Source organism: Jaculus jaculus, chromosome 8 (genome assembly GCF_020740685.1).
Source record: "Jaculus jaculus isolate mJacJac1 chromosome 8, mJacJac1.mat.Y.cur, whole genome shotgun sequence".
NCBI lineage: Eukaryota > Metazoa > Chordata > Mammalia > Rodentia > Dipodidae > Jaculus > Jaculus jaculus.
In genome coordinates, this window is record NC_059109.1 from 41,114,241 (window position 1) to 41,141,063 (window position 26,823).

The window sequence follows — 26,823 nt, forward strand, 5'->3', positions numbered from 1 at the left end:
CAGGGGCTAGGGAGAGTGGGAGGTTGGCATGCATACTGTGTGGCACCCCCATCCTCTACACACAGCCAGTTGAGAGCCTGTAAGGGGAGCACAGCCCAGCTGTGGTCAGCCCCCCTCCAGTTGCATAATTCCAAACTTGGGGGGCTTAGTGGTGATCCAGGGAGGTCTGGCTTCTGGGAGGGGGGCAGAAGTGGAGTAGAGTACAATGAGCTCCCTCAGAACCCTGATGGCAGCTCTTCCTCTTCCTCCCCCTCAATAAAAGGAGGCAGGGAAAAACGTGTTTTTATAAATAGCTCCAGCCCCAGCTGATTTGTAAATTCAGTGTGTGTGTGCGTGTGTGTGTGTGTGTGTCAATGACATCACCCTCCTTCCCATGGCAACACCCGACGATATCAAAATTGCCAAGCAACGTTGGAGCAGTCTCGCGCCCTGAAGAGCAGGTCGCCGCCTGAGGATTTAATGGAGAAATCCCAAAGTGAGCGCGGGTGCACTGTGGAGGAGGGGCTCCCCGCGGCCAGGGCTGCCGGGCCCTGATCGCCAGAGGAAGGCAGGAGCTGGACGCGCTGGGGATCCGTGGCCAGCTCCCTCTGACAGCAGCGGCTGACCACAGCAGGTGGGGGAGGGTACTCCTCCTCTACTGACATGCCAGGAGCTGCCAGCAGCCATCCAGGTGACTAAGCCTGCCCACCGCCACTGAGTCACCCGCCCGCCAGAGCTTTTCTTCCTTCTCCTCGGCATCTGATTATTTTGGGAGCTGAAAACTTGGAGCTGCACCTGAGGCCCGCCCCTTCGCGCTCTCCCCTCCCTACCTTGGCTCGGAGAAAGATGGGACTTGCTATGACTCTGCTGCCACCCCCTAAGGACATGGAAGGCACAGCAGGAGCCAGAGGTGCCCAGGGAGAGACGGCAGCTGGCAGAGTACAATAGCAGACATGGTGATCAGTCGCCCATGTGTCCTCTGGAGGTGCTGGGAGAGAAGGGGAGTCTTGTCCACACTGACTGGAGTCCTCCCGGGCTGGCGTTGAGCTCACCTTTCATGGGGATGTTTCTGTAAGCGAGTGGCATTTGGAGAGCAAGGCTGGATTGCTTAGACAGGCCTGTGCAGGTAGGTGGCTCTGTGCTGGGTGTGGGCCCACGTGTGCAGGAGGGTGAGTGAGTGTGTGTAGCAGTATTTGAGCCAGGCCTCTGCTGATGACAGCTGCTGGGTCAGCAGAGAGCTGGAGATGGGCACTTGACAGCAGTTGATCCTACCTGATGCTGAGCAGGCCCGGTCCGGGATGGGTGCTGGAGAGAAGGGACGCCAAATGGCCTAGGCAGGCTGAGGAACAGCTGTCAGCTGGGGCAGGCCCTGGTCCTCGATGGGTCCACAGGACACAGAAATGGCAAGATGCCAAGGTAGAAAGTAGTTCTGAGGGTTAGCCATTGGTAGGATCCAAACTCACTTTAGGGGCACCAGGCAAGCACATCAGTTAACCCTCTCACAGAGAGCCCTGGGGATCAGGAAACACCGCCCCTGTCAGGAATCCTGTCCTCCCTAGGCAGTGCTGGTCAGCACCTATGTTGTTCCCTGCTGAGTTCACATCCAGTGAATGATGCTGTCTGGCTAGCGCATGGTTGCGGGGTGAGAACCCTTGAGCCCCTGACCCCTGTAGGGCAGACCCCAGTGTGTCAGGAAGAGGGGCGTGGGGCCCTTTCCTCCCCCACACAGCTGGCAGGCTTGAGAGCACATGGGTGAGTAAGCCTGTGGGGAGGGAGGCTGTGCCCAGAGGGAGGAAGACACCAACCAGGAGCCTTCAGGAGAAGAGGCTAGGTGAGAAAATCACTAAGGTGTTTTCCTTTCTTTTTCTTTTTTCTCTCTTTTTTTTTTTTTTTTTTGCCCAAAGGGAGCACCACTTTCTGGGCTCCAGACAAGCACCAGCCTGCAGCAGTGGGAGAGGGGAGAGGGGGAGGCCCAGCTGCCCAAGAGCAGCCAAGGTAAGATCCCTGCTGCGGCGGCGGGTTCTGGCTTACTAGACTGGGGACAGGGTGCCCAGGTGTCGTCAAAGCCACTGGGACAGAGAGGCTAACTCCATGTTATAGCCAGCGGCCCAAAGAAGGTGTGGCTCCCCAATAGAATAAGTCCCATGCCCAACACTACCTGCTACCCTGTGCCCCCACTAGGTGGAATTTTGAAGTAGCTCAGTGCTATCAGGCCTCAGACTCCATGCCAGAGAGACAAGGCTTATTTCTGCAGTTCCTGCTCCTGCTGGGCCAAGCCAGCGCCACCAAGACGCCCTACAGGAGGCCACTCTCACCTAGCTCTCATGTATTCATTCCACAAATATTTATGGAGTGTCTGTCTGTCCTCTGGGCCCCAGCTCCAAGTCACGCCCTTTCCCTGGGCTTGACCTGGCCAACTCTGCCTCTGAAAGTCAGCATTCCAGACTTAGGAGGCTTCCAGGCTGCACAGTGTTGCTCCCAGCAGCCTCGTGCTCCCTGCCTCTGCGGCAGGGTTCCTGCCTGGTCAGCTCCATCGGCCCTGGGAACCCAGGTTATAAAGCACACCCGCCCCCGGCGGGCAGCAAGGGCAATTCAGTGAGTGCAGTCTCCCCTTTGCTGGCATTGCACACGAAGGCCAGGAGAGTCCTGCATTTCTGTGTGGGGGGGTGGGGAGGGGCTCTTTCCCTAAGCTGGTTGTGATGGGAAGGAACTAAGTTCCATGTATTAAGGACAAGTTCAGAATGGGCCTGGGACTTGATCTCATAAGAGCTCCAAGGAGGACCCCAAAATCTCTGTAGGGAGATTTCCCTGCCAGGCACAGAGGCGACAATCTAGGAACTATGGTGGCAGGGGCACCAGAAGAGGATTGGCACTGAGAGCAAGCCCACTTGGAAACCCCTGATTTCGGTGGTAGCCCCATGTCCCTTGGGGTGGTGCGAGTGGAGGACACACACCTTTCTAGTCCCCCAAGGATAGACTGAGTGAGCTCTCTGGGCTATGCCAGCCACAGGGAACAGGCAGGCCAGTGGGGTCTCCAACCCACTCCTGTGCCCCATTCCTAAGGATAACCAACACCACCTCTTGAGCACATGGGGCCAGGGTCAAGAAGAGCCCACACTGTCTCCCACATCTGACTCCAGGATGAGAAAAGTGCCCTGGCTATGAAAAATCTTGCTTCAAAAGGGGCTCCAAGCCCGCGGAGGGGGAGGCTCCAGTGGTGCAGAGCTGAGCAGTAGCTAGCGCCCAGCTAGGCAGAGTTGGTAGCCGCTGCTGAGCGCAGGCAAATAGCAGGCCCACAGGTTGTAACTGCCTGGGCCAGGAGGGGGCCTAAGGTAGTGGAGGGGCCTAGGGGCAGGAGAGGATAAAGCGGCCTAGGGCTTTAAGAGGACTCAGAAAAGGCTCTGGAGCTGGCTTTCTTACAACATGCCCATCTTTGTGGGAGCACCTCTGCCTAGGGTACTAGCCTGAATCAGGCAGAGGCCAAGATGTTAAAACATTGCATTCCTTACCCATATGGCCCAGAGAGGCCTGCAGTGCACTGTGTCCTGGCTGCCGAAGGCAGAAAAAGCTCATGGGAGATCTCTTTGCAGAGATGTCCTCTAGACTGTCAATGGAAAGGCCCAATGGCAGAGGAGTCTGTCAGACTTGGGTAGCAAGGGTGATGTTTTGCAAGCTTGTCCAAAAAGGGCTTTGAGGAGGGAATTCATTTCTCTAAGTCTCTGTGGTAGAAGCGAACTAGTCAGCAACTGAGCAGAGCATGAAACATGGAAGTTTCTGGGGCCATGGCTTTCCTGTGCCCATAAGCTCTGTCTGCCTGGCCTCAGAAAGCTGTCACCCCTCCACACTCTTCTCCCCTATCAGTGTTCAGCCACTGGCTCCCGGGAAGGCTGAGGCATGAAGTGGGCCGTTACGATAAAGGGGAACTTGACTATTCCTGGTGTCTTGGTCTATTACATTCTGCTATAACATGAGAGACTGGGTGATTTATACATAACAGAACTTTATCTGGATCACAGTTCTGAGGTCTGAGTGGTTCAGGGCAGCCCCCATCTGTCAAGGGCCTTTGTGTTGCCGTATCATCCCGTGACACAAGGTGGAAAGCAAAAGAGTGTGAGGGAACAAAGGGTTGAATTCGCTTTGATAATAAGCTCTTGTGGCAAGGACATCAGTCCACTTGTGAGGGCAGTACACTCCTGCCCCAAACACCTCTCAACACTGTAGTCCTGAGGATTAAGTTTCCAACAGGTCATGGCCCCTTGCAAGATGTTGGATGCAGGAAGTGTTTGTTCCAGTCCACTGACTTTCAGGCAGGTGACCACAATTGCCTGACTACGTACAAAGCCCCGGTGGCTGGAGAAGGGGGTGGGGGAAAGATGACTGGGCCGAGCTCTGGGGAAGCTTGCCTTCTAGAGGAATGGAAAGGAAAGCTGAACTTGGGGTCAGAGCCACCTGAAATAACCTGAGCCATAGAGTCAGGCCAGCGACTGGCCTGACTTCATCCTGTGCCCTCTTGGAGCCCCAAACTCATTCCTGGAGTGTCATCCATTCCTCATCTAGTCCAGATACTTACGAATTTAAACCAATACTGGAAGTGGAACCTTATAAAGATGGATCAGAAAGGCTAAGTCAAGAATGAACATGTTGCAGGCAATTTTCCTCCTGGGGAGATGTGAACACCCATCTCCACCCCAAATAGGACAAAGATGGCAGACCAAAGTACTATTGCTCCAGTGCCAGTTCAGTGAACTGATGAGTTTATTTGGGGGGGGGGTCACTTACAGAGCATATAGGAATGTGGGGCCCCCAAAGCAGCCACTTTGATGGAGCTTCCTGTGTCAAGATTACTCCTCAGATGCTCCTCCCTGTCTTGGGGTGAGGGCTTACCTACAGAGCATAAGACCCCCCAAAGCAACCACCTCGATGGAGCTCATTTTTCTACCTTGTGCATTTATTGTACACAGGGAGCACTTGAGATCTCAGGTGGGGGTCTGATGACCCTGACCACACAGTCACTTGAGAGTTGTCCTAGCTGCTTTTTAGATATATGTATATATTTATTTATGAGGAGAAAGAGAGAAAAAATGAGAATGGGTGCACCAGGGCCTCTAGCCACTGCAAACAAACTTCAGATGCATGTGCCACCTTTTGCATCTGGCTTTACATGGGTACTGCAGAATTGAACCAGGGTTGTCAGGCTTTGCAGGCAAGCATCTTAACTGCTGCGTCATCTCTCCAGCTCCCAGCTGCTTTTAACAAAGCTGGCAAAGTTGTTCAATGCAGAGGAATTTTGCCATCCAACAAAACACCGTGAGGAAAACAGTTCCTATCTTCAGGCCCAGGCAGAGGAGCTTAGGGAGAACTGCAGCAAAAGCCAGACCTGGCATGGTGTGTGTCTGTGCAGCAGAAGCAGGCGTGGCAGGACTGGGTTGCCTCTGCCCCGTGACTTGGATCAGTTATTTCATGTATTTTGGTCTCCTGGCCCACAGAGATAATTATAATACCTGTGAGCTGAATAAGGATTGATTATGTGGGAACAATGTGGGGACTGTAAGGAATATCAGAGGAGAAGAGTGTCAGGAGGAAGAGACCCTAAAACCTTGCTGAGGGGACTCAGAAAAGGGTTCCTGGCGAGGCTGTGGAAAGAACCCTCCCCTGCAAGAAGCGGAGGCTCTCAGAATGAGGACAGATCCAGGCTCAAGAAAGCTAGGAGGAGTCACAGCATCAGATCCATTTAGCAGATTGTGTGCTGAGGTTCCCTGGGGACTCACTGAACATTCAAGTTTCTTCTGGGGTCCAGAGCTGAAGGTCTTGGAACAGGCTGCACCTAGGGAAGGGATCAAGAGGCAGTGTGGCCCTGGTCCCGTCTGTGCCCTTGTGCCTGGAATCCTTTCTCACATGGTGGCTGCAGCTCCCTGAGGAATCCTGTAGTAACTTGTTCCATCTAAAGCAAAAAACCCAGAGGGCTGAGGGTAGTCAGTCTGGCAAGTGACTTGAGATACCTAGTAAACATAAAGCTCAATTCCAGAGGCTTTTTGCTTTTACTCCCAAAGGGTTAACTGTACTAGCAATTTATAGAAGGTAACCTCACATTCTACTCACCTAAAACAAGGCAAACAGAACATGATGGGCTTTATGCTGGGAGTAATCCCATACAAATCAACAGTTCCTTCATAACTACACACAGCCTCAACCCCAGCAAGGGGACACCATGCTGGCCAGTAAGGTCTATAAAAGTTCATTATGACATTATGGCAGTGTAGAGACCCAAGCATTTCCAGAGAGACATGGATAGCTGTTTTTGTGCACATGTGGCTTCTCTGGGGCAAACTACACTGCCAAAGCCCTGCCTGGATCAGAAAGTAGGGCATCTCTGCCTTGGTGACAATCTGCTTGTGCTTGCCCACAGTCCCTATGTACTCAGTTCCTAGGCCTCTGGCTAAGGAAGTGTCCTTTTTCCTCGCTTTAGAACCAAGGGAGGGCTCCTCTGGGTGCTCAGAGAAGCAGGTGCAGAAAACTCAAGTTAGCTGGTGCATTGTTCTGACCTCTGATCCCAGTGCAGTGGGGCCCAGCCTGCTCTCCTCAGGGCAAATAGCAACAAACCAGTCACCTTGCCCAAGGCCACCTGCGTGTATGGCGCAGGAGCTCCTGAAAGCCAAGGCCTAGCAGAGTTAAAACCAGGAGGACTGGTTCTGTGGTTCAGCTTCCTGGCCAGGAACATCTCTAGCTCCATTTTCTTTCTTCCTTTTTTTTTTTTTTTTTTTTTTTTTTTTTGGTGTGGTGGGGTCTTGCTCTAGCCCAGGCTAACCTGGAATTCACTATGTAGTCTCAGGCTGGCCTTGAACTCATGGTGATCCTCCTATCCCTGCCTCCTGAGTGCTGGGATTAAACCCATGTGCCACCATACCTGGCTGCATGTTCTTTCTTTCAGCTTTGAATGACGCTCCATATGGCATTGTGCAAGGAAGCACCTGGGTAGAAGGAGCTAGGGGAACCAGTTGTGCCACAGCTGCCAGGCCCGAGCACAGGGGCTCAGAGGAGCAAAGGGTTACCCATAAATGAGCTGCTTAGATTGCTTCAGCACTTTCAAGCCAGAGTGAATCCTAGGAATGTTTAATTCAACCATCACCATCTCACAGGGAAGGAAGGTGGGTCCTGAGATCACCCAGATAACTAAAAGCCCTGCCTCTCTGCCTAGTGCCCTTGGCTACTCTGGATACCTGTCCATCAGTAGCAGCACCCGAGGCACACCTCCCTTCCCCCAGCAGGAGCAGATGAGAACCACTAGGCGGTCTGATGGCTTGAGAGAGGTGGTCTGGCCTGACATTGGAGGCTGGATACACCCCCATCCTCCCTCCCCTGTGAATGCCCTGTATCCTGCTCAACACTGATTCCCAATCGAGCCTTCGCTCAGTAATCAAGTATTTCCCAGGGACAGACTTCTCTTTTGGGACCAGGCCACTAGCTGATAACCAGATCTAATTTGTGAATGTATTGGCTCTGTGTGTCCCAAGTAGCATCTTCCATGCTAACTACTGGCTAAGAATGCCTTAAGAAGCGGGGAACAGCCGGCGTGGTGCCACATGCCTGTAATTCCAGTGCTGGGGAAACAGAGGTAGGAGGATTGCCATGAGTTCGAGGCCACCCTGAGACTACATAGTGAATTCCAGATCAGCTTGGGTTAGAGCAAGACCCTATCTTGAAAAACCACAAAAAAGAAAAGAAGGGAGCAACGGTGAGAGAATGTGGACATGAAAGAGCCTGCGCAGAAGGACAGGAGCTCTAGCTCAGATGGACTTCTCACCAGCATATATCTCCATCCCCAGGCAGTCGTCACTGTCAGCGATCTGAGATAGATGAGAAGACTTTAGAGCAGACCCTTCTGGAAGATGATGTGTCCCAGATCCAGAAATGAGGAGAGAGAGGGAGGTCTCAGCCCATGGGAAGGTTACAGGCTCAGAACAGGAATGAAGATGGAAGTAAGCCCGCAGTCCAGGGGAGGAGCTGCCTCCTGGCCATGCACCCTCTCAGCGGGGAGACAGCTAGAAGTGTGGCAGTGGTGTGACCACGACCATTGTTCACAGAACTGTTCAGCAGGCCAACCATAGCAGGCAGAGGCTCTGTCAAGTGTGTGCCAGAAAGCTGGCGGGAGCCAGAAAAGGGATGACAGCTGAGCGCAGACCAGCGAAGTGGCAGTTAGATGGCCTTACCTTCAAACTGCCCCAGTGGACAGTGCTTCCTGAGGGCCACACAGCTCAGACCCTGTGATCTTCCATGTCTTTACACCTAATGTCTTCTGCAGGAGTCTGGTAGGGCTTGAACAGCCATCCTAATTCCTCACAAGCCTTGGCCCTCACCTGGCCAGGAGGCACAGGCCTCCCTCCAGCCACTCACCTGTCCTGCCTGAAAGTCGGACCCTGGGCTTTACAGCGAGGTTGCCACAGTCACAGTCCTGCTCCCGCCTCAGACCTAAGGTGGCAGCTGCAAACCCAGGACAGAGAAGGAAGGATAATGAAGGGTTTCCATTCAGGGTGGCTCCCAGCTGTTGTTCTGCCAGCTGCAGTGCCAGAGCTAAAGTGCCAGCAAAAGACATTTGGATGGAACTTTAGAGGCCATTAAGAGAAGGGTCTGCAAAGCAATTGTAGCAGAAAGATATTAAATGAATTCATCACGTCTCAAAAGTGAGCGTCCTTACTGCAGAGGTGGCTCTTTCTGCTCCCTGGCTCTTCCCACAGCAGCTCAGCTCATGAACCTGGCAAGGGTGTTGTGACCTACAGTGACCCTTGCTCCTGCAAGGCTCACCCCTTGGAACTGTCAGGCCACTTGAGCCCCCAGTACCAGGTTTTGTTTTTCTGTTTGTTTTTTGAGGTAGGGTCCCACTCTAGCCCAGGCTGATCTGGAATTAATGATGTAGTTTCAGGGTGGCCTCGAGCTCACAGTGATCTTCCTACCTCCGCCTCCCAAGTGTTAGGCTTAAAGGCATGTGCTACCACGCCCAGTTTCAATGCCAGTTTTTATTGGGGAGCAATATGTATTCCTACTGGCATAGGAAGCCTAGAATTGACTAGAACTTGAGAAAAAGGCAAAGAGACTTGACATACCAGATGTGGCAGTTTCCCTCTGCTGAGACCTCGGATGTCTATAGGACATATTTATTAGTAGTGAAGAAGGCACTTTTCTCAATCATATAACAGGGGTTCTCTTTCTGGAGTCTGAAGTGGACAGATCTGTTGAATTGGTTGAACAGCAAGCAATAACCTTGTCTTTTGAAGGATCCTGTGATTCTGCTCTGTAGCCCACCACCCTGGGCTCAGTGGCTCCCTGTGGCAGGTGTATGCATACACAGGGTAGGAGCTCTTCTTGTCCCTTCGTCAGCCATGTTCACCCTGTCTGGAGGTACTGGTCCTTAGGACTCTTCTACTCTAATGCTTTAGACCTCATCATCCTACCACCTTCCCAAGGAAAACACTCCTTCCCCAATTACCCATGTCAAGACACCTAGCTGGGCACTGCAGGGTGAGTGGACAACTGCCCTTCAAGTGCTCAGGGTCCACAGGTGTCAGCCCCCACCTCCCCAGCAATCTGGCAATTGGTCTCCTATTTGTCAAGCCAGGTTTGGTCTGTGAAGAACAGATGGTTAAGGCAGGGAAGAAACCCAGCACTTGGATCCCGGGAGGAGACTCAGTGACCCTGCACATGTGAGAGTCCTCATGCCCTGATTAGAAACTAGGTGGGGGCACACCCCCACATCTCTATGCTGCACATGACTCACCCTTCCCAGGTAGTGGTCTGAGTTTGCCTCTTCGGGCCAACAGTTCAGACTGTCCTTGGGACCAGAGACTTCTGAGCGGCAGAGTCAACAGGCTTGGATTCTGGCTTCTCCCCCCAGTTGTTGTGATAGAATACCATCAACTGTGTGCGTTAGGAACAATAGAAATGGTTTCTCACAGTTCCAGAAGCTGGGAAGCTCAAGAACAAGGTGTTGGCAGATTTGGTGTCCAGTGAAGCCCACTTCCTGGTTCATAACTGGTTGTCTTCTCACAGTAACCTCACATGGCTACTGGCTAGGGACCTCTTGGCTATGTGTACTGATCCCCTTCAGGAAGGTATTACTAGAGGGTGGGAGTGAAAAGCCTGAGTTCTGATAGCCCCAACAAGCTAAGTTCAGCCTCCCATTCTGATATGCCAATTAGAGATAAGTAATGATGGTGAAAATCAGACAAAGATTTATTCAGTATAGCCACATTGAAAAGAAAAATTAACAATGGGGCCCGGGACTGGAGAGATGGCTCAGTGGTTAAAGTGTCTGCCTACAAAACCCAAGGACCTAGGTGCAATTCCCTAGTACCCACATAAAACCAGATACACAAGGTGGCGCAAGCATCTGGAGTCTGTTTGCAGTGGCTAGAGATCCTGGCACACCCATCCCCTCTCTCTCTCATAAATAAATAAATAAAATGAAATAAAAATTGGGGCTGGATATGGTGGTACACACCTTTAATCCCAGCAGAGATAGGAGGATCACTGTGAGTCTGAGGCCAGCCTGAGGCTACATAGTGAATTCCAGGTTAGCCTGGGCTAGAGTGAGACCCTATCTTGGGGAAAAAAAAAATGGGACCCAATGAACTCCAAGCCCACCTTCAGGGGGGCTGATCGAGGTTTAGGTTTCAATAGAGGACAAAGGTTACGCATAATTAAGCAGCCCTGGACGTTGTGTTCTCACCCACCATGGAGCCATCATTGTCTCCACTCTGTCTATCCTGCAAGGTGGTCCGTAAGTCTTCAGAAGTGTAAGAGTTCTTCCTCCTCGGGCAGGCTTCCCCACCATGGGACTCCTGGAGAACTTTTAATTCTTTGGGGTCCATGGTCTGGCAGTCTGATAGCTCAAGGGAGGGCACAAGTATCTCTCTTTCGAATACCTTCTCTCTTGCCAGGGTTGTTACAAGGAGGTCTGTCTTCATGTGCTAATCACCTCTGAGACCCTACCTCCTAATACCCTCTTCACATTGGGGACCAGATAAGACTGGGGGAATACAGAACCCAAATATTTGGTGTAGCAGGAAGTATGAGACCTTAACCACTGTGTGCCTCACTTTCCTCATCACATAACACTGTAGTGTATCCATCCCAAGGTGATTATAAAGATGGAGTGAGAAAGTATGTGTCAACAGCTCAGCCCAGGGCCTGGCCCGCAGGATATGTTCAGTAATGGGCAGGCACCATTACTTCTGTTGTCAGGAGGGCCGAGGCATCCACAGGAAGGAGGCCTGCAAGAGAAAGAGAGCTTGTTTGCAGGTTCCTGCTCTCAGGAAGCATTTCAAGTCAGAGCAGAAAGGTGCAGGGAAAGATAATGTGTTTGTATTTCTAAACCACAAGTTGATCCATATCTTTCCTCTTTGGCCCTAACCTGGGCTCACAGCTCTGGCTGCTGGTACTCAGATGTTACAACAGGCCCGACAGCCACAGGCTGAGAAAGAACTGGGAAATGCCTGCTCCACCCCATGTGCTGCCCGAGGCCTTGGCAAGGACGCACTGGCTGGCCAATGCCCTATAGTGGGCAGGGTTCCAGGAACCCCTTTCCACCTTGAAACATCTGTTCTCCATGCTTTTGTCTTTTGCCTGCCGGGGGCTCCCGCCCAGGGTGTGGACCATCAGTGCCTCAACAACTAACTCCTTCTGCCAGTGGCCATCTCCTCAGAGGCAGCTGTGTCTGGTGCCCTTCGACATCCTCAGCACCACAACAGGGAAACAGGACCAAAGGGAGGTGTGTGAACACTGGGGGACACGCTGCCCCCATATTGTTGCTGATCTTCCTACACTGCTATTGAGCCCTCTGCTCTGAAACAGGGCTGAGCTGGGCATGGAGCACAGAGAACAGGGAGAGTTACATGATTAATCACTTGACCCACCCTGAATGCCCCAGTTGTCCCAATGTGCAGTGTGTCATCCAACCACATGCAAAAAAGGCCGGAAGTGCAGAAATGTGGTTTGTGGTAGGCCTGAGGTTTCTTAATGTAGTTTTTGAAAAAAATATTTTAAATATTTATTTTTTTAAAATTTTTTTAATTTTTTGGTTTTTCTTTTTTTTTTGAAAGAAATGAGAAGGGCGTTTTCTTAGTATTGAAGAAATTTACCTTCTCAAATTTCTTTTTTTTTAAATTTTTTGGTTTATTTATTTATTTATTTATTTGACAGCAACAGACACAGAGAGAAAGACAGATAGAGGGAGAGAGAGAGAATGAGCGCGCCAAGGCTTCCAGCCACTGCAAACGAACTCCAAACGCATGCGCCCCCTTGTGCATCTGGCTAACGTGGGACCTGGGGAACCGAGCCTCGAACCAGGGTCCATATGCTTCACAGGCGAGCGCTTAACCGCTAAGCCATCTCTCCAGCCCCTTTTTTGGTTTTTTGAGGTAGGGTCTCACTCTAGCCCAGGCTGACCTGGAATTCACTATGGAGTCTCAGGGTGGCCTCGAACTCATGGTGATCCTCCTACCTCTGCCTCCCGAGTGCTGGGATTAAAGGCGTGCGCCACCACACCTGGCTTTAAATATTTATTTATTTTATTCATTTATTTGAGAGAGAAAAAGAGGCAGAGACAATGGGTGCACCAAGGCCTTTCAGCTTCTGTAAACAAATTCCAGATGTATGTGCCACCTTGCGGCTTACGTGGGTCCTGCGGAATGGAACCTGGGTCCTTTGGCTTCGCAGGCAAGCTCTTTAACTGCTAAGCCATAACTCCAGCCCTTAATGTAGTTTTGTATTTAGTATGGGAGCTTTTCTCTCATAGCTAACAGTAGTTTTTTAGTACTCCCAGTGATGGAGGATTCATTAATTCCCTGGTCAGTCTTCATTGGTTCTCCCAAGGTCTTCAGAAACCCCACTGGAGGAGCTCACAAGGTGGGGGAACCCAGAATTTTATAGGCTTACTCCTCTTCTATAGGCAAGAATGTGACTTGGCTAGTATCCACTCTGGGATATGCAAGCCTGGAGTCAAACCAAATTAGGTAGTAGTTCATTTCCGATAATACTCTGTTATTCACCATTTATTATAGTTCAGCAGTTCAAAATTATGGCTTGAGGCTATGGTTTAGGTATATAAAATTATTTGTATTAAAAGACAATAATTCACATGTACATTTGTGAATCAGTAAAAAGTAATTTAGGGTGTTGGTTCTAGATTCAACCCCATAATACATTTTGTTCACATTCTCAGCGCTGGCCTGGCCCTCTCCTCCCTCCACACCACAGAACTTTCTTCCTATAGCCAGCAACAGGCAAATTCATCTATGCCCCTGGGTAACTGATCTTTGGGGAAGCCATACTTGTATCACTTCAAAGGACTGAGTCAGCTTCCTGAGCAGCCACAAAAGTCAGGATTTGGCCTACAGTGTCTAGCAGCCAAAGGAAAATCATCCACTTAGGAAAATTCTAGATAGGCGGAGGGGAGACAGAGTAAGGAAAAAACAGAGACTATTTGTACTTAGGTGTGCTAAGCAGGAGTCTGGGAGAACCTGTCCAGGCTTCCATGCCAGCCTTCCACAGCTCACAGCTTTCCCCAGGGCGCCTGTGGTGCGGCCATACTGGGCACTGATCTGTTTTGGTCTGAGTTCCCATGGATCACCTTAGTGCTATTTAGTGGGATCTCCAAAGTGAACTATGCAAGTAATAGAACCCACCCCACCACGCAGGTGATTTATCCAGGCATGGCACCCATACAACCAGAGAATTAGTCAATAAAAATATGTGGCAATAACTGAAGTACCCAACAATGGTTAAAAAAAGAAAAATCCCCACAGTGTCCTATGTCCCAGTCTGTGACACCAGCAGTCACCCAGCCCCCACCTGAAAGCAGCCATTTGGGTTCCAGATGTCCTGGATTTCCAAGCCACAGTCCCCTCAGCATTCAGACAGCATACAGCCCTCTCTGTGGAGAACGGCAAGGGTCCCCAACGTAGAACCCTTCCCACCCTCAGGAGAAGTAGGGCAACTGTCCCAACCTACCCCAACCTAAAGCCAGGGTTGAGCCAGAATGTCTATCCTCACCGTGGGCCAGGGGCTTTTGGGCAACAACGGGGACACTCACTGGGTCTGGAACAGGACTCACCGATTCTGGGTGCTGAAAAGCTTTCTCTCCCCTGGAATCTTGAGACCACAGAGCCTTCAGGACCAAGCCAGGTGCGAACTGGAAACCCCTTTAAGTCCTGCACTCCTGCCTGCACGGGGAAGCCACCCCGGGCCAGTGTCCGTCCGTGACTGTCCAGTTCGGGCAGGCGGGCCGCGGTTCCGGGCTTCAGGCCTCCAGCTTGGGCTGCGGGAGAAGTGGATCCTGCGTTCCACGGCGTGCTGTTGCGCGGCAAGATAAAAATGCACGAATTACACGCAGCCGGCGCCCAGAGAACAAGCCCAGGTCTGGCCTTTGCCCGCGGGGATCGCGGCCGGGTCAGGGCTGGAAGGCGCCGGGTCGGGATCCGGGCTTGTGCGGTTTGAAAGCATTGGGACCACAGGGTCACCCCTGGGGCCATGGAGCTCCTGGCCGCCGTTTCCCACCTGAGGCCACACCCTGAAATCCAACTCCCGGGCCGGCCAGGTGAGCCGAGCCGGCGCTGCTCCGACACGCAGGGCTGCCCCTCCTCGTCCCTCCCGCCAGGGCGGGCCGGGCTCCCGCGGCCTCTCCCGGCGCTCCCGCTCGGCAGGTGGGTCCCTCCCGGGCGGCCACCGAGGGCCACAGATCCCTGGGGACGGAGCCGCGCCGCACGCACGCCCTCCTTTCCCCGGGTTTTCAAGTGGCTGAAGTTCGGGGAGGGGGAACCCCCCCACCCCCGGAGCGTGCACCCAGCCAGCCCGCCCGGAAGCCGCCGCCCCCCACCCCCCACCCGCACCCGAGCTCGCTAGGCTGCCCGGGTACGGTGCCCAACGTCCCGGACTCCAGCCCGTCTCGCAAACTCGGCGGGCACGGCGGGCTACAACTGATCGCGGTGTGTTTCCGATGTGTTTCTGCCCAGGCCTGCGGAGGGACTGGCCCCAGGAGAGTCTAGACCTTCCTCTGCTCGGTACCCGGGATTGCTGACCGCTCAGCCCTAAGGAGCCTCGGCCGCAGCGGGTGAGTGAGGGAGACACAAGCCCCAGCCCCCCCCCCCCCCAGTTCTCCCGACCCCCCCCCCCCCGAACTAAGTGAGGGAGGCACGGCGGCAGCTCTCCTGGGACTGTTAGGAAGTGGCAATGGCCGCATCTAGGTGTCATTTCTCAATCCTATGAATCGCTTGCACCACCTCTGCCACATGGTAGGCCAGCGGGGCTTCGAATGGCCCGCCCTGTCTCTGATTGTCATCGGGTCCGAAGGCCATAGTGGAGGCATTGTCTCGCAGCCCGGGCGCCCTGAGTGCATGCTTGGGAAGAGGTTCAGGTCTGGGCTGAGCGGTTCGGGAAGCCCTGCTAACATTGCCCAACTCTTCCTACACTCAGAGTAGCAGTCAACGTGGGACATTGCTGCTAGGCATAGGGCTCCCGGAATGTGGGCTGCACGCCCTGCAACTTGCCCTGTTCTGGTGGGTTTTAGGCTCCTCGGACTTATTTTTCTATATGAAAGGCAGGGAAGGGTCCCTGGTATAGACATAGGTCTGCTTATTTTTTGGCTGGGGCAGCATACATTGCACTGTTGTGAGTTCTTCTCAGGCTATAGAGAGGACCTTGCCGAACACCACGTTTGGGACCAAGTAGAGCTGGATTCGTATCTTCATGTTGCCTTTCACTAAGCCTTGGGCAAATTGCTTTACATCCCCTCTCTCTTTTAGAACGTATTTATTTATTTATTTATGATAGAGATAGAGGGGGAGGGAGAGGAAGAAAGAAAGGAAGGAAGGAAGAAAGAAAGAGAGAGGGGGGTGGCTGGTGTGGTGGTGTATGCCTGTAATCCCAGCACTAGGGAGGCAGAAGTAAGAGGATCTCTGTGAGTTCGAGGCCACCCTGAGACTACATAGTGAATTCCAGGTCTAGGAGTAGAGTGAGATCCTGCCTTACAAAGAAAGAGAAAAAAAGAAAGAAAGAAAAGAAAGGGTGTGTCAGGGCCTCTAGCCACTGCAGATGAACCCCAAACACATGTACCACCATGTGCATCTGGCTTATGAGGGTTCTGGGGAATGGAACCTAGGTCCTTAGGCTTTGCAGACAAATGCCTTAACTGCTAAGCCACACTCCAGTCCCCCACCCCTTTGTTTATTTTTTTTTTTAATGTCTGTAAAGTGGGGATCATTGTAAAGTGGCAATGATATTACTGTCCCTGTAGGGTAGTAGCAAGGAGTAATTGTCATGACAAATGTCCAACATCCTGGGAGGCTGCCTCACCAGCCTCCAGTTGGCATAATTTAAGCCACCCTGAGCTGGGGACTTTGAGACCAGAGTGGTCATTTGGCAAGATATCATTTGAAGATGTGAAAGCCAAGCTCTAGGAATAAAGTAAAGGCCAGAGGGCCCAGGAGGGCAAGTAGGAGGAGGTCCTAACTTGCGGCCTATAGCATGGGGAAGAGACCATTTCTGGAGGGAGATCTAGCTTTAGAGACAGAAACAGCAGTACCCTCTCTACATGATGCATGTATGCATATGTTCATGGGTGACCCTGAGCCTTTCATTGCCCTGGGTGCTGCCTAGGACACCAGGAACCTTTGTCTTGAGGCTTCTGGTTCCATGTCTGCTCTGAATAGCTGTGCAACAGAAGAGATCGTTTGGCACTGGGCGTGGTGGAGGAGCTTAAGTCCAAGAGACTTTGCATCCCACCTCTGCACATGCAATCTAGGATAGTAGTTTTTCATCTACTCAGTTTATTCATCTGCAAAATAGAGCTCCTAGGGCTGGAGAGATGGCTTAGTGCTTGCCTGTGAAGCCTAAGGACCCATGTTCAACTCTCCAGGTCCCACGGAAGCCAGATGCACAAAGGTGAGGCAAACACAAGGTCACACATGCCCACTAGGTGGCACAAGCATCTCTGGAGTTTGATTGCAGTTGCTGAGGCCCTGGTGTGCCAATTCTCTCTCTCTCTGATCTCTAAAATAAGAATAAATAAATAAAATAAAATGGAGCTCCTAGTAGCTACTATTAACCATCAGATGCACTAATCAAAAGTGCCTAGCACAACAGCTGGCATGTGGCAGATACTATTTATGCCACCTCTTTCTTCCTCTCCCCCACTACCTGCTATGTTTAAAATAGGCCCAGTAAAGCAGGTTCAGCCTACCTCATGGTGGCTTGGAGCATAAAACAAGGAGGTAAGGAAAACGGGTGTGGAGAGTGAAGAGCTGTAAAAACTAAAGCAGTCTTGGGATTCTATTAGGAGTCAGTTGAAATCGGACAGTAAGCAGGTCCCTGGCCTGCAGTGGAGCAAGGAATATCATTCTTTAGGTCTTTACTTAGGGACAGCCCCTTGCCCAGGACAGCTCAATGCTGGGCACAAAGGCTGGGATTCTAGGTGTAGATTCAGAGGTCAGTAGGCTGGTCTGGTGTGAGCTGCTGCTGGACCATACACTGTCTGAGCAGGCTGGAGCTGGGCCCAGAGGAGGCCCAAGTTAATATTGACCTTTCTCAGCTGGCCAGCCCGGCTCTTTGGCCTCTCTTTCAACTGGAGTGTTGACATAAGCCACTGAATGAGCTTCATCACCATATTTTTTTACACAGCAGCCCATTATCTCTCTCCTGGGAATTCTCTAGGGCCTGTGGTATGGGAATGGTGACAAGGGGCAGGGAACCCTGACATGCCACAAACTCTCTGGGTCACTTGAGTGTACCGCTCAGCCTCCTGAGGACTTCTGTACTTTGGCAGAGTGGCCCTGGGTAATGCCTACAGGCCCGCAGGTCATGGTGGAAAGAGCCACGGACCAAGCCTAGGCTCTTACCTCCCCTCCCACCCCCCCCAACAACTGAGCAAAAAGCAAAAAAGCAAGCCGGGCGTGGTGGCGCACGCCTTTAATCCCAGCACTTGGGAGGCAGAGGTAGGAGGATCACCGTGAGTTCAAGGGCACCCTGAGACTACAGAGTTAATTCCAGGTCAGCCTGGACCAGAGTGAGACCCTACCTCAAAAAAAAAAAAAAAAGCAAAAAAGCAAGTGACACTCCCTTACCCCCTGGTGTGGCTTTGGGAGTTAGAATAGGGTTCTGGGGAGTCACTTCTCTTGACTCTCTTATGTCATGTAAGATGAGCAAATGGCAGGCCTGATCAATGTTCGAGGCAGAGCAATGAGGGAACTGGGGGCACATAAGGGAGGAGCTTTGGGAAGGGCCAGGAGCTCCCCATCACTGAATACATTTGAGCCAGAGTGCAGCTAGGGTCCTGTTGTAAGTGCCACAGGGGTCAGAAATCTGAGTGGGGGCAGAAGGTTAGGCCAGGCATGTCCATGCAGTGGGCATCACCATCTGAGAACAGGCTGTCCTATTACAACATCTTATAAGAAACTTAACCCACTGAAGAGTGAGGGCCTTGTCTCATTTACCACTGTCTGCAGAGCCAGGAGTTGAGCCAGTGCATAATGAATACTTTTTGAATAAAAGAATTAATGGTTTTAAATTTGTATTTTTATTTATTTATTTAAGAGAGAGAATGGGTGTGCCAGGGCCTACAACCACTGCAAACAAACTCCAGACGCCGTGTGCCACCTTGTGCATCTGGCTTTTGTGGGTCCTGGGGAATTGAACCTGGGTCCTTGGGTTTCATAGGCAAGTGCCTTAACTGCTAAGCCATCTCTCCAGTCAGGCCATTGACAATTAAGACCATCAGACATTCTCAGCCACAAGGCTGGTTAGGATACTACTTCTGGATGGGTAGGCTGACCGTCCCAAGGAGAGTTACAAGGAGACCAAGCAACCTGCTGTAAGTCTCAGGGTACCAACGCACAGCTCTGTAGGGGACAGCATCTTCCCTAGGCCACTTTGGTCCTAGATAGTGGCAATGATGGTACTTTGCTAAGCTGTATAAAATCTCAGTGTTGCCTCTGTCTCATGGTATGGTTCTAGGATAGGCACTTTCCCCTGGGTGTCTTGGGAGGGCCGGAATCCTGATGGCTGACTGCATCCAAGTTCATCTGAGGGTCTGGGCCAAAATGGCTCCTTCCTTGCTACTGAACTTGTGCAAACTATTTAGTTTTTGTGGCCACCAGGTTCCTCACCTGCATGATGGGCACAGTAATAGTGCTTTCTCACAGACGGGTGGACAGGAGATCACGAATGTGGCATGTTCACCTCAGGGCCTGGCACTTTTTACTAGGTTTCACTAAGGGATTCTTTTGTGCTTTTTAAAATTTTTATTTATTCATTTTTTTATTTAAGGTAGGGAGAAAATGGGCACACAGGGCCCCCAGCCACTGCAAAAACAAAACAAAACAACAAAAAACCTCCAGACTAGCAGTGTGGTGGCATGTACCTTTAATTCCAGCACTCAGGAGGCAGAGGTAGGAGGATGGCTGAGTTAAAGGCCACCTGGAGAGCCTGGGCTAGAGTGAGACCCTGCCACAAAAAACAACAACAACAAAAAAAAAAACACAAAAAACCCACCTCCAGCATCTGGCTGTACATGGGTACTAAGGAGTCAAACCCAGGTCCTTAGGCTTTGCAAGCAAGTATCTTAACCACCAAGCCATCTCTCCAGCCCACCCTAAGGGATTCTTACCAAAATGATCCAAACTTTTCCTGGAGGAATAATATTCTATAGCCTCCCCCTCACTGAGCCTGGAGAAGCTGGCAGAGATGAGTCCATTCTCTTATCATCAGTAGATAGAAATGTTGAGGCACGAGGCCCAGAGAGTAGGCCAAGGGCACAGGCCTTGGCAAGGTCCAGGCTAAGCTTCAGACCATGGCTGTGAGCTCTGATAAGCAGGCCTGAGCCTTTCTGTGAGTTGGGTTGGGACCTTGGCCTGGGTATCCTCTGCTATTCTGGGAACCAAGAGCTGGCCCTCCCTTCTTGACTGATACCTTGGAAATGGCAGGGATTTTTACCAGCCTCATTCCTGAGAAACACTTGACCAACATTCCAGAACTTGTATGGCCAACCAAATCCAGACCCCTTCAAAGGAGCTGCAGACCCCTCTAGGCTCACTTTTTGGAAGCCGCCTCAGCTTGGGAGGCATTTTTCTGGTTCCCTTCAGCTAGCTAAGTATACTTCCCTTGAAAGGGATTTAATGTGTAAGGACCAAAAGTCGTTCAGAGTCAGGTGTGGAGGGTAGTGCAGTGACCACTTCAGACACTGTCATTCCTGGTGAAAAGCAGAGGTGACAGGTTACGAAAATAGCTGATATTGATTCAGGGCAGGATCCAAAAGTGATTCCCATAGGGGAATTCTAAAACCACTAGAGCATGTTTGGAACAGACATACACCCCCTGGGGGTCTGCTTCAAAGGGCAAGGCCCGTGTCCCAGATGCTGCAGTTGAAACAGGCCTAGCTCTGCCCTGGGTCTGTGAGGCCCAGCAATTGTGGCATCCTAGGCTTGAACATATGGTTGTCTTTTCCTCAGAGCAGTAGCAGTTTGATGGCTGGTTTCTGGTCCCTGTGTGGACACTAGAAGTGCCCTCCCTTGTCCCTGTGGAATGGTATCATAAGACATGGAACCTTGCCCAACTCTGTACGCCAAGTCTGTGGTTGTCTCTGTCCCTAGGGCTCTGCTTTTTCTATATGCCAAACCCCATTCATTACAGCCCCCCTCCACCCCAGTGCCCTTTTAAAAACATTTTTTTTTCACCCCTTCAGGATGAAAATATCCTTGTTCCATAGAAGGTAAGGGTCAGCCTGCAAATCAGAACAGTCTGGGGCTCTGACTCACAAACTAGCCCAGAACTTAGCAGCTGGGGTGGAGGGAGCAGACCCGGCCCCTCCCACTTCCCAAACTCACATGGGTTTATATCAGGCCTTCAGCCAAACCCAGCTCATGAAGACCTCCAGGAAAGGAGTCCAGCAGCACCGCACTGCCTCCCGTGTGGGCCTAGAGACAGAGCGGGAGCTGTGGGATCTGACCTGGGTTCGGGCCCCCAACTCTATGATCTGGGCCAGGTACCCTGACCCTTCTCGAGCCTACTCTCGATTGTTTATAATGGTCATTCCTTCCTCTCAAAGCTGCCTGTCTTCAGATGGAGACTGTCCCTGACAGGTGCTCAAGGAAAGCTACTACTTGTCCTGTGTGAATCTCTAGCCCCTTAGATACCATTGTACCAGCCCCCCCACCCTCAGTGACCCCAGGTCTATGGCTCCCAGAACTTTACACCACCTAGACTCTAAGGTTTGCCAGATGGGCATCGCTTCCTTCAGAAACTCAGTCAGGAACTGTCAGGCTCCCTCTGCCAGGCTTGTAGCTGGGGAGCTTCCTTCTCGGCACTTGGGTATCCCCAGTCATAGTTCAGCCTACCAGAAGTTGATATCAAAACATTGATATTGAAAACATTCTTTTTAAAAATATTTTATTTGGGGCTGGAGAGATGGCTTAGTGGTTAAGGCACATGCCTGTGAAGCCTAAGGACCCCAGTTCAATTCTCCAGGTCCCACCTTAGCCAGGTGCATAAGAGGGTGCGTGTGTCTGGAGTTTGTTTGCAGTGGCTGGAGGCCCTGGTGCGCCCATTCTCACTCTCTCTCTCCCTCTACCTCCCTCTCTGTCTCTAATTAATAAATAAAGTTAAAAAAAAAACCTTTAAAATTAAAAATTTCTCTCTCTCTCTCTCTCTCTCTCTCTCTATATATATATATATATATATACATATATATGTATGCATACATATATAATCTAACACACAAATAAATAAATTACTAAATACTTTTATTTTATTTAGTTATTTTATTTAGTTATTTGCAAGAGAGAAAGAGAGAATGGGCATGGTAGGGCCTCTAGACATTGTAAGTGAACATCAGACACATGTACCACTTTGTGCATCTGTCTTACATGGGTCCTGGGCAATTGAACCTGGGTCCTTTGGCTTTGCAGGCAAGCACCTTAATCATTAAGCCATCTCTTCAATCCTGAAAACACTCCTTAAATGCTATATTGAATGCCTAGCCTAAGGTCCAGTCCTCAGCCAGCCTGGGTTAGAAAGAATGAGGCAGGAACAGAGGGGACACCTCATCTCTGCCCATTTCTGCCTTAGGTTTGAGGCTACAACATCTCTTTCAAGGTATGCAGAAAAAAATCAGAGGTTGGCTGTGTGAGGAAAATCCTGCCTTCCTCCTCAGTGGTGTCCTTTAGGGCCACTCCACCCTAGATGGATGGAGGTGAAGATTCTGGGGTAACACTAAAGACTGGTATGGCCTGATTTGCTTGAACACCATAGTGTCATGGCAAATGCAGCAAGTGCTTCCCTCAGCCCCAGAGCTCTTGGAAATGGGTAGGAAAAGGAGCCCTAGAAATGGTAAGTTGGGGGCCTTTGAGCAACTGGGTAAGCAGAGGACCCTTATATCCGAAGTATTTCATGTGCGGTGACCAGGCATTACTGGCTACTTAGATGGGTTAGTGCCTCTTAGAACCTCAAATCTTTATTGATCGCTTTATATTTAAAATATTTGGGGGGCTGGAGAGATGGCTCAGTAGTTAAAGGTGCTTGCTTGCAAAGCCTGACAGCCTGGGTTCAATTCCCCAGTACCTACATAAAGCCAGATGAACAAAATGGCGGCATGTGTCTCGAGTTCCTTTGCAGCTAGAGGCCCTGGATCTTCTCTCTTTTCCTCCTCCTTCTTTCTTTCTTTCTTTCTTTCTTTCTTTCTTTCTTTCTTTCTTTCTCTCTCTCTCTCTCTCTCTCTCTCTCTCTCTCTCTCTTTCTCTCTCTCTCTCTCTCTCTCTCTCTTTCCATTTACAAATAATAAAAATATTTTGAGCTGGGTGTGGTTGCATATCCCCAAAGTCCCAACACTTGGGAGACAAAGCAGGAGGATCAGTAGGAGGCCAGCCAGGGCTACACATGAGAACTTCTCTAAAAAACAAAAACTGTGTCCCTTAGAAGAACAGACAGACGGCATAGGAGAAAATCACTCATTTAGCCCTTCCAGTCAAACACACAGCAACTATTTTTCTATATTCCCTTCTTGGTGCACTGATGACTCAGTGTAGGTGAACCCTTAAGTAATGACTCCCTAACCTGCACCATCAAAAAGTCTGCTCTGGCCCAGCATGGAAGAGCACAACTTTAATCCCAGCTCTTGGGAAGCAGAGATAGGAGGATCGCTGTGAGTTTGAGGCCACCTTTGAGACTACATAGTGAGTTCCAGGTTAGCCTGGGCTAGAGCGTGACCCTACCTTGGAAAACAAAAAACAAACAAATGAAAATTCTGCTCTTGACAAATAAGACATTGATGGTTTAATTTGTCTCTGGAGCTTATGGGTGTGGACAGGTTTTGACCCCAGCAAGCATGTCAGAAACTCTAGGAAAATGCATCAAACTTGGTCCAGTGTGGGCACAACACTGGGCCACACTGTGGGGAGGACAGCCAGGCTACACCCCTGTATTTTCCCATTCACATATATTTCTATGATCCAGTTCTAATTAACTTGGGGGTATTACATGAACTCATTTCTCATGTCCATTTTTTCCCACATGGATATTTAATTACATCCGTGACATTTATTGAAAAGATCTTCCATTCCTACCATATTGCAATGTCACCTTTGCCATAAATCAAGTGACCTCATGAGTGTGTCTATTTCTAGATTCTCTTTTCCACTCCATTGCTCTATTTGTCAATCCTTGTGCTAATTCTATACTATATTAATTATGGTAGCCTTATAATAAATCTTGAAATATATTTAGTATAATCCTCCAACTTTGTTCTCTAACATTGCCTGGGCTATTCCTGGTTCTGTGTTTCTTTGCACATTTTAGAACCAGTGTGTCAGTTTCTGCCAAAAGAAATATGCTGAGACGGAAATAAGTCTGTAGGTTAATTTGGGAGTAACTGACATCTTCACAGTATGAAATCTTCCAGTCCATTAACATTCCTTAATATCTCTAATAATAATTTGTATATTTCAATGTAAAGACCTTACACATATTTCATTAGATTGATTCCTAGGAATCCTCTTTTTAAAAAATGTTTTCAGCCGGGCGTGGTGGCACACACCTTTAATCCCAGCACTGGGAGGCAGAGGTAGGAGGATTGCCGTGAGTTTGAGGCCACCCTGAGACTCCATAGTGAATTCCAGGTCAGCCTGGGCTAGAGTGAGACCTTACCTCGAAAAACCAAAAAAAAAAAAAATGTTTTCACCAGGCGTGGTGTGCTCTGCTTTAACCCTAGCACTCAGGAGGCAGAGGTAGGAGGATTGTCGTGATTCAATGCCACCCTGAGATGACATAGAGAATTCTAGGTCAGCCTGGGCTAGAGCAAGACCCTACCTTAAAAAAAAAAAAAAAAGTTTTTATTTGTGAGCAGAGAGAGAAAGAGCATGTCAGGACTTCTTGAAGTTGCAAACAAATTCCAGATACATGTGCTGCCACTTTGTACATCTGGTTTTATGTGGATACTGAGGAATTGAATGCAGGCTGGCAGGCTTTGAAAACAAATGCCTTTAAAAATATTTATTTTTGCTGGGCGTGGTAGCGCATGCCTTTAATCCCAGCACTTGGAAGGCAGAGGTAGGAGGATTGCCATGAGTTCGAGGCCACCCTGAGACTCCATAGTGAATTCTGGGTCAGCCTGGGCTAGAGTGAGACCCTACCTCGAAACACCAAATAAATAAGTAAATAAATAAAAATAATTTTTTTTTTGGTGTTTCGAGGTAGAGTCTCACTCTAGCTCAGGCTGACATGGAATATTTATTTAAACTCCAGGTGCATGAGCCACCTTGTGCATCTATCTAGCTTATATGGGTACTAAGGAATTGAACCTGGATCCTTATCTGCTAAACCATCTCTCCAGGCCCCCACCTTTTTTTGAGGTATTGTCTTAGCCTAGCCCAAGCTGACCTGGAATTCACTGTGTAGTCTCAGGGTGGCCTAGAAGGCATGACAGTACACCTACCTATACCTTCAAAGTGTTGGGATTAAGAGCATGTGCCACCATGCCCTGCTTGCAAGTGCCTTTTTAACTACTGAGCCATCTCACTAGCTCCAGCATTTGCTATTTTTAAAAAATTTAATAGGAAAGACAGAGAGAGAAGTAAGCAGATAGAGAATGGGCATACCAGGGCCTCCAGACACTGCAAAGGAATTCTAGATGCATGCACCACCTTGTACATCTGGCTTTATGTGGGTACTGGGAATCAAACCTGGGGTCCTTAGACTTTGCAGGCAAGTGCCTTAACCACTGAGCAATCTCTCCAGCCCCAGCATTTGTATTTTTAATACAAAATGGTGGTAAATCATTGTATCTTTACACTTAATTTTCTTTAAAAAATTTTTTATTTATTTATTTATTTATTTTTTTGACGTAGGTCTCACTCTAGTCCAGGTTGACCTGGAATTCATTATGTAGTCTCAGGGTGACCTCAAACTCATGGTGATCCTCCTACCTCTGCCTTTCAAGTGCTGGTATTAAAGGCGTGCATCACCGTGTCTGGCTTATTTTATTTTATTTTTTTCTGAGGTAGGGTCTCACTTTAGCCCAGGCTAACCTGGAACTCACTCTGTAATCCCAGCTGCCCTCAAACTCACAGTGAACCTCTTCTTTCTATCTTCCCCTAGTGCTGGGATTAAAGGTGTATGCCCGGCTTTTTTCTCTTTGTCTTTTTGTTTTGCTTTATTTTACCTTTTTTGAGACAAAGGCTGTGTTGCTTAGACTGTCCTTGAACTTTTGCCTCAGCCTCCCACCAAGTGCTGGGATTAAAATTGTAAACTACCACACCCAATTTTGCTTCATTTTCTGTTAGTTACTGGAATGTAGAAATTCAACCGGCTTCTTCTTTTTTTTTTTTTTTTTTTTTAGGTAGAGTTTCATTCTAGCCCAGGCTGACGTGGAATTCACTACGTAGTCCCAGGGTGGCCTCGAACTCACAGCAATCCTCCTACCTCTGCCTCCTGAGTGCTGGGATTAAAGGCTGCACCACCACGCCCGGTTTGACTTCTTTTTTATGTTGACCTTGAATTGAGGACTTTCTAAATTCACTTATTTAATCCCAGTAATTTGTATGTAGATTCTCTGGCTTTACTACTTTCACAGACTTTTGACCCTGGCAGAGCTGGCTTGCTCACGTTTCAGATGTATCCTAGCAGCCTCTCTTTAGGTCACAGATTTCCTGTTATCTAAATGACTGGTTGATTTCTAAATCTCTCTCTGCTACCCAAAGCCCAAGCCCCTCACCTCCCAAACTTCTGCCAGTTCCCCCACTTAAACCCTCAGCCCTTGGCTCTGGGCTGATGTTTCTCTTCAGGTCTCTGCTGCTGTCTCTGCGAAGGCCTTGTCTGGGAATGGCCATTAGGGTGAATTAGGAGAGGGTACCAGTCACTGAGACCACTTACTAAAGATGCTGCCTCTGCCCCAATACATTCCTACAGCAAGAGCCAAGTTCTTGGCTGGGCTGGGAGAACTGTGGAGTGGGGTCTCTGTACCTCCAAAAGATTTCACAGAGCTACGGAGGAGACACGCAGTTTAACTAGCCCAAGGGTGGCGGGCATACCCAAGAGGACATGACGGATATGTCTGCTGAAGCAAAAAGGCAGAGGCTGAGAGAGAGGCGGTCCAGTTTTAGCAAACCATGAAGAGGGCTGGAGAGATGGCTAAGTAGTTAAGGGCTTACCTGCAAAGTCTAATGACCCGGGGTTCAATTCCCCAATACCCAGGTAAAGCCAGATGCACAAAGTGACACATGCATCTGGAGTTCCTTTGTAGCAGCTAGAAGTCCACCCCACCAAGCGCCCATTCTCTCTGTCTCTCTCCCTCCCTCCCTCCTTGAAAATAAATTT

The 26,823-nt window shown here is 50.0% G+C and overlaps 2 protein-coding genes across 9 annotated transcripts in view; one reads left to right on the forward strand and one right to left on the reverse strand.

Annotated features, from left to right (window-relative positions):
* Positions 1–386: 386 nt before the first annotated feature.
* Positions 387–26,823, forward strand: part of Pak6 (p21 (RAC1) activated kinase 6) — a 39,903-nt gene continuing 13,466 nt past the window's right edge. Inside the window, exons 1-3 of one of the 4 annotated variants that reach the window (XM_045156405.1) lie at positions 387–1,105; positions 1,884–1,974; positions 14,982–15,079. The gene's annotated coding sequence lies outside the window, so the exon portion shown is untranslated. Of the gene's footprint in view, positions 1,106–1,883; positions 1,975–11,629; positions 11,741–14,648; positions 14,673–14,981; positions 15,080–26,823 lie in introns of those variants that run through there. The other 3 variants (XM_045156406.1, XM_045156408.1, XM_045156407.1) reach the window with 3 other exon arrangements.
* Positions 5,161–15,275, reverse strand: LOC123462795. 5 transcript variants are annotated; one of them, XM_045156413.1, is made up of 4 exons: positions 15,249–15,275; positions 14,084–14,322; positions 13,822–13,903; positions 10,558–11,243 (listed from the first exon to the last, which is right to left on the reverse strand). In XM_045156413.1, exons 1-4 carry the CDS (start codon positions 15,257–15,259, stop codon positions 11,141–11,143), a joined length of 435 nt encoding a protein of 144 aa, XP_045012348.1. In that variant the 5' UTR covers positions 15,260–15,275; the 3' UTR covers positions 10,558–11,140. The 5 variants fall into 5 exon arrangements, 4 of the variants coding, with proteins under 4 accessions (XP_045012347.1, XP_045012348.1, XP_045012344.1 ...); XM_045156409.1 differs by lacking the exon at positions 15,249–15,275 and having other exon boundaries at positions 14,084–14,573; XR_006638528.1 differs by lacking the exons at positions 13,822–13,903; positions 15,249–15,275 and adding an exon at positions 14,527–14,576.

What these genes read in the sequence shown, in the direction of transcription:
- LOC123462795 (XM_045156409.1), bottom strand. Translation starts at nt 14,501, where the DNA reads ATGGCCCCAGGGGTGACCCTGTGGTCCCAATGCTTTCAAACCGCACAA. An exon ending in CTTTTCAGCACCCAGAATCG is followed by an intron (nt 13,904 to 14,083) that starts GTGAGTCCTGTT and finishes CGTTCTCCACAG; the next exon opens with AGAGGGCTGTATGCTGTCTG. An exon ending in ACCCAAATGGCTGCTTTCAG is followed by an intron (nt 11,244 to 13,821) that starts GTGGGGGCTGGG and finishes TTTCTCTTGCAG; the next exon opens with GCCTCCTTCCTGTGGATGCC.